At 39.4% G+C, this 13,367-nt stretch overlaps 1 protein-coding gene across 1 annotated transcript in view; it reads right to left on the bottom strand.

Moving 5' to 3' along the window:
• The window catches only part of LRCH2 (leucine rich repeats and calponin homology domain containing 2), a 2,522,829-nt gene that overhangs the window by 1,353,674 nt on the left and 1,155,788 nt on the right, over nt 1-13,367 (bottom strand). The window contains exon 9 of the mRNA XM_044057297.1: nt 9,191-9,278. Within this exon, the coding sequence (XP_043913232.1) occupies nt 9,191-9,278 (88 nt within the window). The remainder of the gene's footprint in view (nt 1-9,190; nt 9,279-13,367) is intronic.

Genomic DNA, 13,367 nt, shown 5'->3' with positions numbered 1-13,367 from the left:
ACTATATGATAGTCAAGAATCACTAGAAGGGAATAACCAAGAAAAGACAAATGCAAATGTGATAAAGGGAGTAGAGAATATAATAGAAGAAATAGAGGAAGTACAAGAAATCACCGATGGTGAAGAAAGTAAAATTTTAGACTTGGCATTATTGAGCCTAGAGCTCTATTTATCAGACACAAAACCAGAAGTTACACTTTTGGAAGAGGGGAGGGAAGTTAAATTCCTGTGTGACTCGGGGGCTTCACGAACCCTGATACATCCTTCCAAACTACCAGAAAAATTCAGAATCACTTGATTACATATTAGTGAAAGCAGCTAATGGACAGCTGTATCGGGAGCCATTCTCCCACAACATAGCAATAACTGACCCTGTTTCAGGGATGACCCAGAAAAGCAAAATTGTTGTTTCTGCAAAATGCCCAGTGAACCTTTTGGACAGAGATCTTATGCAGATATTTGGCATAGCAGTAGTACCGACTATGCAGGGTATGGAAGCACAGCGACAAATGGATACTTTTGTGGTACGACCGGAGGGTGAAACATTTTATTGGTACAGCCAGGACTTAGTTACAACTGGTCCAGGGGCAGTAGCCGAAGAACTGATGAACGTAGCCATCAGTAAATACCCCTCCCTTGATACTGATAAACAGCATTTGTTGCATTGTACTCTGTATTATTGTAGCACACCAGGACCTGATAAGGAATATGAGCAAGAACTGTTTAAAAACCATGCAAACAGATTAGTATTACGTAATCTGTACTGGGACACAGAAGGGAACAGTGTAGTCAGCTCTTCCTTGCCCCAGGAATTCTTTGCACTCTATAAATCTAATCGATTACCACATGTTAGTTTAACCAAAGACAAGAATGTAAAATGGGCAGATCTTGGAGAAAAAGTCACAAAGTGGGAGAAACAGAGTTAGAATTGTCAGAACAGGGAATACAGAAACAGAAGTTAAATTGGATAACACAGACTCACCCAGCTGTACACTTGCAGTCTAGCGAGGACAGCCGATTAGCACTCTTACTAGAAGAGGAAGAAAAAGCTTTATGGAGCATACCAGAAACTCTCTGGTCAACAGGGAAATCAGATGTAGGACTAATTCGTACAGCAGGACCAGTTACTATTATGCCAAAATCAGCATTCAGACCTCAAAAGAGAGAGTATCCCTTAAAGAAGGATGCAGAAATAGGAATCAAACCTATAATAGCAGCTTTACTTAAGGAAGAAGTACTGATAGAATCTCCCGATTTACCATGTAACATGCCCTTATTTCCTGTTAGGAAAGCAAATGGAGAATGGCGTATGGTCCAAGACCTACAAGCTGTAAATGACGCAGTAATACCTAGAGCACCTACGGTGCCAGATCCACACACACTATTTAATGATTTAAAGCCTCAACAGAAGTATTTCTCTGTGGTAGATATTAGCAATGCGTTCTTTTCAATACCGATACACCCTGACAGCCAACATTGGTTTAAATTCACATTTCAGGGGAAAAGGTATACATACACGTGATTACCACAGGGGTATTGTGAAAGCCCAACAATATTTGCACAAGAGATGGCAAGCAACTTGGCAGGATTTAGCCCAAGAGGCAGCCAAATTTTACTTTATGTAGACGACATCCTGCTGGCAGCCCCCACCCAACAAGAATGTAAAGAAGATACCATAGCATTGCTACAATTTTTAGCCACACAAGGACATAAAGTAAACAAAAACAAATTGCAGCTTTGGTGAAAGCAGGTTAAATACCTGGGATATGTAATATCCAAAGAAGGCAGAACATTAGGTGAAGATAGAAAAATAGCAATTTTACAAGCACCCAAACAGACTACCAAGAAGGAAATGATGTCCTTCCTGGGCACAAGTAATTTCTGTCGTAGTTGGATTCCAAACTATGCCTTGGAGTCTGCTCCATTGACCAACTTGATATACAAGAAGCCTATAGCAGCACAAGATTTATTACAATGGACACCAGAAGCAGAATCAGCTTTCTGCAAACTGAAACAAATGATAGCATCCTCATTAGTTTTAAGATTACCAAACTATCATAAACGTTTTTTCCAAACTGTAGATTGTAAACAAGGTTACATGACATCAGTGTTAACACAGCAGCATGGATATAAGCAATGCCCCATAGCTTATTATTCATCACAGCTGAACCCAGTGGCGCGATCCCTGCCCCACTGTGTACAAGCAGTAGTTGCAGCTGCAATGGCAGTACAGGCTTCGGCCTCAGTAGTGTTGTTCCACCCTCTCACACTGAGTGTGCCTCATGCAGTCGCAATTATTTTACTGCAAGAAAAAGTAGCATATCTTTCTCCTGCTAGACATCTTTCCTGTATGACTATACTCCTGAGCCAACCTCATATGACAATTGAACAATGTACAACTTTAAACCCATCTACATTGCTCCCGACCCCTGCGGATGGCACACCACACAGCTGCCTGCAGGAAATTGAGCAAAAGACATTGCCTAGAAAAGATCTAACGGATGTTCCCTTGGATGATGCCGAGGCGACATATTACGTGGACGGCTCATGCAGAAGGGGTCTACAGGACAGAATCTAGTAGGGTATGCAGCAGTTTCTGATACTGAGTCTTTACCACACAACTTATCTGCACAAGCAGCAGAATTGATTGCTTTGACAAGGGCATGTGCCTTGGCAAAGGGTAAATGTGTGAACATTTTTACTGACAGCCAGTATGCTTTTTCTACTGTACATGTTTTTGCACAACAGTGGAAAAATAGAGGAATGATAACATCTACTGATAAACCAATTAATCATGCGCAATTTATTTTAGATTTGTTAGAATCTATTCAGTTACCTCAGAAAGTAGCTATTTGTAAATGCGTAGCTCATACCAAGCAACAGGATATGATTTCAAAAGGTAATGCGAGAGCTGATATAGCTGCAAAACAAGCAGCTTCAGCTTCAGAAGTATTTCTTTTGAGTGAGAAATTACAACCTTCTGAGATTTTAGATTTAGAAATGTTAAAAACAATGCAGACACTTACTACAAATGTAGAAAAACATAAATGGATAAAACGAGGAGCAATTCTTGAGAAAGGGCTGTACATCTCCAAAGATAGAAAACCAATTTTGCCGTCTAACTTGTTTAGATATGCAGCTTTGTTGAGCCATGGGCAGTGCCATGTCTCAACAGGGGGGATGGTACAGTTAGTGAACCGGGTGTTCACTGCATATGGAATTAAAAACTACACAAAAAATGTTTGTGCAGCATGCCATATTTGTAACAGGCATCATGCACAAGGGGCATTGAAGCCTAAGCAAGGGAGTTTCCCAACACCACCGTACCCGTTCCATACTATCTGTATGGATTTCATAGAACTAAACAAATGTGAAAATAAGAAATATTGTCTTGTCATTATAGATATGTTTTCCAAATGGGTGGAAGCTTTTCCGACCAAAAATCCAGAGGCAGCTACTGTTGCAAAAGTCCTTGTTAAAGAAATTATTCCTAGATTTGGCATACCGGAAAAGATTTACAGTGACAATGGCACACACTTTGTGAATCAAACCATACAACAGTCGAGTCGATATTTCGGAATTTCCTTAAAGAACCATTGTGCATACCACCCCCAATCCGCAGGATTAGTAGAGGCATAATGGGGTTTTGAAAAACAAACGTAGGAAATTAATTAGTGAGACACAGAAGAACTGGGTGCACTGCCTGCCTCTGGCACTGTCGAGCATGAGAACTGTTCCAAATGCAAAGGGGTTAACTCCTTTTGAAATACTGTTTGGGAGGGCATATTATATACCTCAGTGGAAACCTCTCATGCCTGCAGACCAGGAGGCTGACAGTTCACTTGCAGAGTATATGATACGACTTTTAAGTAATAAACAACTTTTGCAGTTAAATTCTGTTTCAGATAAAAAACAAACCAGACCATCGGAAGCAGCAGTAGTCCCAGGCACGTGGGTCTGGGTGAAAGTTATCAAGAGAAGGAACTGGACCACACCGAAGTGGGAAGGGCCGTACCAGGTGCTACTGTCAACACCCACTGCAGTCAAGATTGCAGAGCGAGCATCCTGGATTCATCTGACACACTGTAAATTGATTAAAAACTTTGAACTGGAAAAAAACTTGTTACTGTTACACAAGAACAAAATGACTAGATACGGAGCAAATAAAAATGCTGAACAACCTCAAAAGTATTGCATGATCATTCTGTTGGCCATACTGATAACATTAATCTTTTTGTTGTGGCCTTTCCTTTTTCCAGCCACACGAGCTGAACTGAATAAATGTGAATCATTCATAGACTGGCATCTGAACTTTAACACTTACCAAGCAATTAAATATGTGTATGCTGAAACTTTTAATGTTTCGAATTGCTGGATCTGCACAGCTATACTGACAGCATACGGGGGATTATTAATGACTGCTGTCCCCCTAGGGGTCAATGAGACCTGGGAAAATTTGCTTTTTGATACTACAACTGTAAAATCACAAGACAAAATAGCATTGTACCTGCCTGTTACACAAAAGGGAATTGTATGTTTTTACAAAAATGATACTGTTCAGGTAGGTTGGAGGAATTGTAATGTGAGTATTCCTTACAAATGTTATACCAAAGCCAATAATGCAGGTTATATCTGTGATGCAAACTATGACTCATATCTCGAGTTGATTCATAAGACTATTGATGAGATACAGCGTAATCCTGTTCTTTTAAAACAACTATCTATTATTGATAAAAAAAGTTTCATCCAGGGCAAGTGTATATTAATACTAAAGTAGAGAATTGTTATTTTGTTTGTGGGAAAAAGGCATACAAATGGTTACCTGAGAACTGGTCCGGCAGTTGTTTTTTGGGTTACCTGGTTCCGGCCATACGACACACTGCAGTTTTGCCTCAGGGAAAAATCTGAAATGTCAGAGAGGTCACCAAGAAAACCGGAAATCCAATCAGAAGGCCTGAAAATCCAGTGGGACGAATCGAAGCAGGCTAGAGAAACCATAATTCCATAAAAAACACAGACAAACTGACACACATGGACTTGAGTGACACTATTATAGCGTGGGCAGGTATACCCCTGCATATGGCGCAGTGAAATCTATTTGGGAGCTGAGAAAACTGTCCAAACTTCTTGAAGTAATGAGTAATGCAACTTTTTCTGCTCTCGAGTTAATGACTGATGAACTGAATGCTATGAGAACTGTGGTGCTTCAAAACTGCATGGCTCTTGACTTCACCCTAGCGGCGAAAGGTGGTATGTGCACTTTAATAAAAGAGGAGTGCTGTTCGTATATTCCTGACAATCAGCATGAGATAAACAACCATCTTGAGGTGATTCAGCAAGTGTCGACCATGACCAAACCAGGCCCAAACCCACTGACGGACTTTTTCCAGAATTTGTTTGGGGGGGTGGGGTAGCATCCTAATGAACGTCCTGATTGCCATTTGTGTGGGATTACTCCTATTAGGAGTGTGTGTTTGTTGTGGTATTCCCTGCATGAAAAGATTGATCAAAGATTTTATAGACATGTCAGTTTCTGAGACTTTATATCAAAGTACTGAAATTGAAGAACTGCTGAAAAATAAAACACTTTCATAAGTTTAAACTGAATGACTCTCTTAACTGCAAATTCTGAGTAGAAAGAGGTTAGGAGAAGAAGCAATTGTTTATGCTTTTGAAAGTAAAATAAAAAGTATTAACAGGGGGAAAAATGTTAGAAGAATATGTATTAATGTATATGTTTAGTGCTTATTAGAAGCTAAAAGGGTTAACACATTTCATTCTATTTTATGTACAGCTCAATTCTGTATGAGATTATAAGATGCTTTTTCAAACTGCCGTATGCTTTCTGAAATTGCAAGATGCTCTCTGACCTAGTATTTGCTAGCACAGCAAAATTCCTGTTTATGCCTTTTGGAAATGTACTGAGAAGCAGGTGATTATCTGCTAGGTCAGGAAAATGAATGAATAGTGAATGAATAGAACAATACTGTTTTCTATAATGTGATTGAATATGAACAATCAGCCCTGTTCGTGTTATGAGAACATGCACAGCTGCGGAAAAGAAGAGATACATCAGACAAAAGACTGCTTGAAGAAATGAACTGTAATCTGTACTTGCTTTGTGCTCGAATTAGCCATAGTACCTTGAATGGTAACATTGCATAGTGAGAAGTTGTATCTGACCGGTGGTCGTCAAGGCCACGTTGCTTTTCTTAGGAAGTTTTTTGTAAACTTGATATGCCAGCAGAAAATCATGGACAAACAGCTGCTGAGAAATAATATTGAAATAACTTGTGATTTATTACGTCAGCTTAGTAGGCAATACCCTTGTAAGAAATGTATAAAAATAGTTTCACTTCCTGATTCTAGTTAGACAAACTCTGTATTAGCACGATTTGTCTCCTTGCTGCAAGATTAAAGTGCCTTAACCTGAACCTGCCGTGTGTTGATCATTTTAAAGTTATTTTTCCTTTGACACAGCTAGAATTCCTTTCCCCATATTCAACTGTGCAGACAACATCACAGTGAACCATACTAATCTCCTTTTATCCGCATTTTCTCTAAATGATTACATTGTGAATCTCTTCCTGCTGCTGCACAGTGGCTAGTCCAAAGGATCAAGTCAGAGATGTGTCACAGAAAGGCTAGACAAGGTGGGAGAAGGCTCTAGGACATAAGTGATAGTTAAGAGACGTGGAGGACCAAAAAAAGACTGCTCATCTCAATGCACAGCACACAGAGGATTATCATCAGATATTTGATCATAACCAAAACATTCACCTTGAGATCAAATACCAAAAGGTAAATCAGGGGATCCATGCCAAGAACACACAATAACCTGGTTATGACCTGCTCCAAGTACTAGCAATTGCAGAAAAGAAAAAAGCAAAGGAGGGCAATCTGTTTTACCAAATATCAAAGCCCTTGAAATCTGGTAAACACTTAGAGCTGCCACATATACAAGCAGGTAGAGATGAAGGACTTTAAAAGCTGTTAGGCATTTTGTTCTGTTACACTTTTTAAGTGAGGAACAGGAAGTATCCAACAGATTTTAAAGTTCTTTTACCTTCTGCTGTTATTCTCTGTTTGGTACAGCCCACTGTTAGTCCTCGGTGTGAGACATGATCTTAGTAGCACGTACAGTGTTTAACAAGCTTTTATTAAGCAGCCCTAAAGTTCCGTTAAAATCAATCCAACCCTAGGAAAGTGTTTAATGAAGCTACCCTTTCCCCAATTTTGGAGTGTTATCACGGTGTTCCATGAGCTACGCTTAACTTAGAAATAAATCTGACAGTAGTGACAGCCATCAGAAACACGATTTTCCAAGCTGAAAATTTCATATTAACAAATGCTACATGTTCATAAGGCAGTAGAGTAGCAACATACTATGACATTTTGAAACCGTATAGCTTTAATATAAGTGCTTTTGCTCTACACAGAGGTTTCACAAAATGTGCTTAAGGTCATTATATAAAAACATCATTTAACAGGATATCTAAACCAACTGATCGAGGAGTACAAAAATGTTTTTTTTATTAAAGAAAAATATGATAATAGTAGAAGAATTGCTGGATTATAAAGGGAGTATTATTAGATAATAAGTGTGTAGGTGAGGCACAACTAGCCCTCCTTGCTTTTTGGAAGTGTTCATTTATTACAGGCAATTCAAGTTGATTTAGGTGCTGAGATAAATTTAGCTAGTTCTAGGTTCATTTTTCAGAATAATTTGTTGACAAAAGGTTGAAAAGAGGACATAGAATACAATAGTGGTCTTGAGATACTCATTTTGATCAAGACATTTATTTTTTAATAACTTTCAAAATATTATTGCAAGTATATACAACATTTTGAAAATTTATTAGAGAATTTTAATTTAAATGCACTTCCAAATACTCCATGTTTTTTTGCAATTGTATCAAATTTGACAAATGGAGTGCAAGCTCAAGTCCTTTATACAAGTAAGAGGAGGGTGTGAAGAGCAAGGTCAGTCACACTGGGGAGGTAAGGGGAAACTGTTGCATTTAAAATGTGTAGATTATACTGTTGCTTTGCACAAGTCCATCTGGACAGCTTCTACTTAATGAACACAAGTTAACAACAATTTATCATGATTACCTCAGAAGCAATTATAACTGAAGGTAATTAAAGTGAAAGAATTTTCAGTGGAGAGTAAAAAGCAAACCAAAACAAATGAAAATTTTGCGAGCAGGATAAGGCAAATATTCATACAGTAAAGACATTACACTGTTCTTGATCTTGTATAAGGTACACAATGACAACATATATCTTGCTTTCAATGCACTACCTAGCTCAGTTCATTTTTTCCTTTTTTTTTTAAACTATGCATCTCCTTCAGCAAATACTAGATGTGGTAATCAGCTCTTAAAAAGTTAAACATTAATGCCAAACATTTTAAGTCTATGATGCGTCTTCCATGGAATAAAATAACTACACACATAAGATGAAAAATTCTCATATTAATAACAGTCCAAGCACATATACAAGTTAAGTGCAAACAAAAACAGAAAAGTCCTATGTTAATTTCAGACTGATCAAGTGCAAAGCATCCCTAAAATAATCTTTCCTCATTCCTTTAATAATGTGGTTTGCTTTCTTATTAAAAAAAGAAATAAACTCACCTGAAGAATAAACTTTCAATAAATCCTAGTCTTCATAGAAAATAAATATTTTCCTGAGGCACTTTCTGATCCCTCCTTCAATCATGAATATGTTGCACTCTACATGAAAGCATTACCTCTTGTAATTCAGGGAAGGGTGTGGATTATACAGTACTATAAATGAAATAACCTAATGTCCAATAAAACGTTTGCAGTTGTAGTTAGGTTTACTACCTTGTACTTACTATGCAATGAAATGTGAACAAAATTCTACACCTTTAAGAATGCACAACTTCAAGTGGGTATTTTTTTACTCATTTTGGTAATGCCTCTACTGTGCACTCATGATTCTGGCAATGAGGATAGTCCTACCCTGTCTTCATTACATGTATGCACTTAAGAGAAAACTTATTTTTTGAAGAACAAAATCTATACTACTATCTAATAATCAGTTGTACAATGGGCCTTTGAAAATAGTGTAGCTAGACAAACTGGCATGGTTTACTCAAAAGTACTCTACTTCAAAATTCAAGACTGTAAAGAATACCTGTAAAAAACACATGCAAACTCACTTCAGTTGTAGATAACCTTTTATCACCATTATCACTGCCAATTCCAGAGTCAGGACCATGACTTTTATTTGGATAAAAATCTTCAATACTGCAATGAAAAATTAGGTAAATTGTATCAAGATAAAAACAAATATGCAAGTATTAAAATACAGATTTGGGAAAATTCATATAACCCAACCAGCTACAATATAAAAATACTAACTTGTCACCCAAATTAAACAGAATGCAAAAATGGCCACTAGTTCAAAAACATGTACTTCCTACAGACTTTTTCAGGCACAATAAAACAATGAGACAAACATGCCAAAATTCAAAATTAATGGCCTTGATTCAAATTTTTATCTTCCCAGACAATCTTGAGTTTTTCATTTATCAATACCTGCATATCATGACATCTAAGTCAAAGCAATCCTTTCATACCAGCTCGCATCCAGGACTTGCAGTCCACTTTAAAAGCCTGCAACAAAAACTGTCAAATTAAAACTCTGTTTAGCTACCATGTAGTGCTGTTTAACCCATAGGCAGTGTCACAAGGATGATGTTTACTAGCCATCACTTCTCAAGTGTCCCTTACCGTAAGTTGCCTCTATAAAGCCAGATTTGCAAAGATGTGCATGCCCATCCCAATTCTGCCTAGGAAAAGTAGACCAGACCCACCAGACTTTCATTACTTTCTTTCCGTGACCATCATCCTGAACACTCAATGGATGAATAGTGTGACTGCTAGAGTTGCATTACCTCTCAGTAACTTTTATCTGGTCTTAACTCAGCAGCTTTTAGTAATTCTCAGTATTACAGAAGAAAATTAAAAATGCTAGCCATCCAAACCACAAGCATGGAATGTTTCTTATTCTGCACTTCAAATCACTAATACCATGAAAAAGTAAAATCAATAAGTGAAGGAATAAAAATGTAACTTTTTTTGTGAAAATGTATATTTTCTATAAGGACACTAAGAAGCGCCTGGCTTTAAAACTGTATATCAAATTCATCTGACATACATGCTTAACCAGCTTCTTAAAATATGACGGTAGCCTGAGAAATTACTCAGTTATATACAAAAAGCTAGATTTAAGAACATATTTTAACAGATGAGGAATTACACAATAGCACTAAACTCAACATATGTGTACTGTTACTACACTGCACTATCCTCTATTAGTTTCAATGAAGTGTATATGCACAGTTTGTCATATTTTCTACTACCACATTCTGCTTGCATTTCAATGGGGTTAGAGACGGACATTACTGGGAGAGGACAGATAAGATAAGGTGCAAAGGAACTAAGTGGCTCACAGACTTGATGAGACTGGCATATTCTCGAAGAAGAAGGCAGAAAATGCAGGCAGGTTAAGATAAAAAGGTTGTAGGTTCATAGGTAGGTACTAGGCTATCAGCCCTGGGGCCTATACAATCCCAGCCAAAAAGGTACCCTGGCTTTTGCCACCCAAGAAAATTGTTTTCCTGTGCCACTGTTGAGCAGAGCCACAGAGGTGATCCCCGGGGTGAATTTCCTATTTCCCATCCAATCATCAAGATTTTTCTTGAAGAGTGCTAATGAGGAGCTTTTTTTGATATAGATAGGTAGTTTATTCCAGAGTATGGGAAGTCTCTGGGACAGGAATCTATCCCTCCGGCATGTTCTGTTTATTGTGGTGACAAGGTTTAGGTCCCTAGAGCGTGTAGCTTGGAGGGACTGAGATTTCTTTAAGTGGAGTATGTCCAACAGCTCTGGGTTTGACATAGCTTTGTATGTTAGGCAGAGATCACTTCTGAGTAGGCGATATGCGACGGAGTAAAGCTGGAGTTTTTTGACACGGTCTGCATATGGCATCTGTTTGAGGCCAGTAATCCTCTTTGTGAGATATTTCTGCGGCCTTTCCAGTTGTTGTAGATGTCTTGTGAGCTACATACCAAAAGGGGCATTGTACTCTATAATGGGTCTAATGAGTGATGAGTAGAGGGGAACAATGACCTCTTTTTTTCCTGGATAAGAATCCTTTTGTGATGAGGTGTGCCACGTTGAAGGATTTCCTGACTACTGTGGTGATGTGATTATCAAAGGAGAGACTACTGTCCACCTGTGTCCCAAGGTCGCTTATCACACTTTCGGTGTTAAGTATACTACTGCCTATGTTGTTAGTTCATGGGTGCAGAGTTTTTACCAAAGGGGATGACAATGCACTTTTTTGGCACTGAGCTTGAGGCCATGGCTTTGACACCAGGAATCCGTCTCAGGGAGGCCCTTTTGTAGGATGTCCACATCGTTAGGAGTTTCTATTATGGCTTCTAGTTTGCAGTCATCTGCAAACTTCGTTAGCCAAAGACCGTTTGTGTTGGCCTGTACTTCAGAAAAGTAAATACAAACAGGAGGGGACCCTGTGGTACTCTACTTGTCACTGGTCTGAAGTCGGATTTGGAGTCAGCTACTTTCACAGTGTGGGTTCTGTCAGTGAACTAGTTGGCAACCCATCTTGTGACATAGGGATTTATATCTAGTTTTGTGAGTTTATCTATAATTCCAGAGTAGGGGATGGTGTCGAAAGCCTTGGCAAGATCTAGATAGGCTGTGTGAACCACCTTACCCTTGTCTACAGCTTTGGTGACCGCTTCAAAGAAGTCTATCAGGTTTAGGAGACATGATCTGCCTTTTACAAACCCGAACTGGGTGGGGTCCAGAGTTTGGAGATTATACCAATATCTTTGTTTATAAGTTCCATGATGATATGTTCCATGGCCTTGCAGATCAGGCTCGTCAGGCTAATGGGGTAGTAGTTCCTGGGGGTCCGTTTTGGCTCCCCCCTTGTGAAGTGGGATAACCATCGCTGTGCGCCATTCAGCAGGCACAAAGCCTGAGGTGAGGCTATGATTAAACATGGTACTTAGGTGGGGTGCCAGTTCATTCTGTAGTTCGTGTAGAACGTAGCCTGGGATGTTGCCTGGTCCCATGGATGCTGTGTTCTTGGCTTTGGAGAGTGTGGTTTTTACCTGTGCAGCCGTGATTACAGGAACTCTGCATTCTTCCGGTATAGAGATGGGCTCTTTAGGGGGTGAGAGGGGGGGTAAAGTTAGCACTGAAACTATCTGCCAGGGTGTTGGCAATATCAGTTGAGTCTGTATATTTAGTGCCATTGTGCTGTAACTCAGAGCAGATCTGAGTGTTGCCATTGAGATTCTTAACATAGCTATATAGAATGCTTTGTGGTTGTCTTTAGAATCAGTGGCGATTTTGTTTTCATAACTAGCTTTGGAGGATTTTATCAGGGATCCCAGCTTCTTACTGAGGCTGACCACGGAACTCCTCCACTCATGGGATTTTACTCTCTTTTGCAACAGTTTCTTCCTTCTGTTGTACAGCTTGTTTATGGCAGGGGACCACCAGACTGGCTTCCTTTTTTTGGAGGCTAGCATCTTGGTTCGGTTTGGGATAGCACGATCCATGCACTCATGTAAGTGTTTATAAAGTGCAATTGTGTAGGATTCAGTATTTATAACTGTATTGTCCATCTGCATGGGTGTCATGATGTTCATCACTTCTGTCTTAAGAAGCATGAAGTTGGCTTTGGAGAAATTTTTTGCCATGGTTTCCTTAATGGGGGGGTGGGGGCAGGATGTGGATATCTAGGGTAATTAGCTTATGGTCAGATCAGACCAATGAGGCGTTGAGTTCAGGTGTGGAACACCGGTCACTCATGTTGGTAATGACTAGATCTAGGATATTGTTGCCCCTGGTGGGGGTGTGGATAAGTTGATCCAGGGCATTGGAGTTTATGAATTCCAGAAAGCGTGGAGTGAAGTTGGTACACGAGTAGTTTTCCCAGTTAATGGTAGGGTATTTGAAATCGCCCATTATTAGGGTGTTTGGTTGAACCCTAATATTTTCCAGTACATCAAGAAAAGAGGAGTGGGAATCCTGGGGCATGGTGGGTGATCTGTAGCAAGCTACAATTTGGATTGCAGTTTTGCCCAGAGTTAGTTGCACTTGGATAACCTCGGCTGCATTATGCTGAGCAACTAGCCTGGAGGTGTGGCTATCCTTAATGAATATGGACACACCTCCGCCTTTGGTGTTCCAGTCCAGGTTACATGGCCAAAAAGTGTGGTATGAGTTATAGCCTGGTAGTGCAGGGGTGCTCTCTGGAGCCTTGAACCAGGTCTCAGTCACTGCACAGATAAT

The sequence above is a fragment of the Protopterus annectens genome, chromosome 15.part0, assembly GCF_019279795.1.
Source record: "Protopterus annectens isolate FY-2018-M chromosome 15.part0, PAN1.0, whole genome shotgun sequence".
Lineage (NCBI taxonomy): Eukaryota > Metazoa > Chordata > Ceratodontiformes > Protopteridae > Protopterus > Protopterus annectens.
Note: the sequence above shows the minus strand (reverse complement) of the source record. Positions and strands in the feature narration are given on the sequence as shown.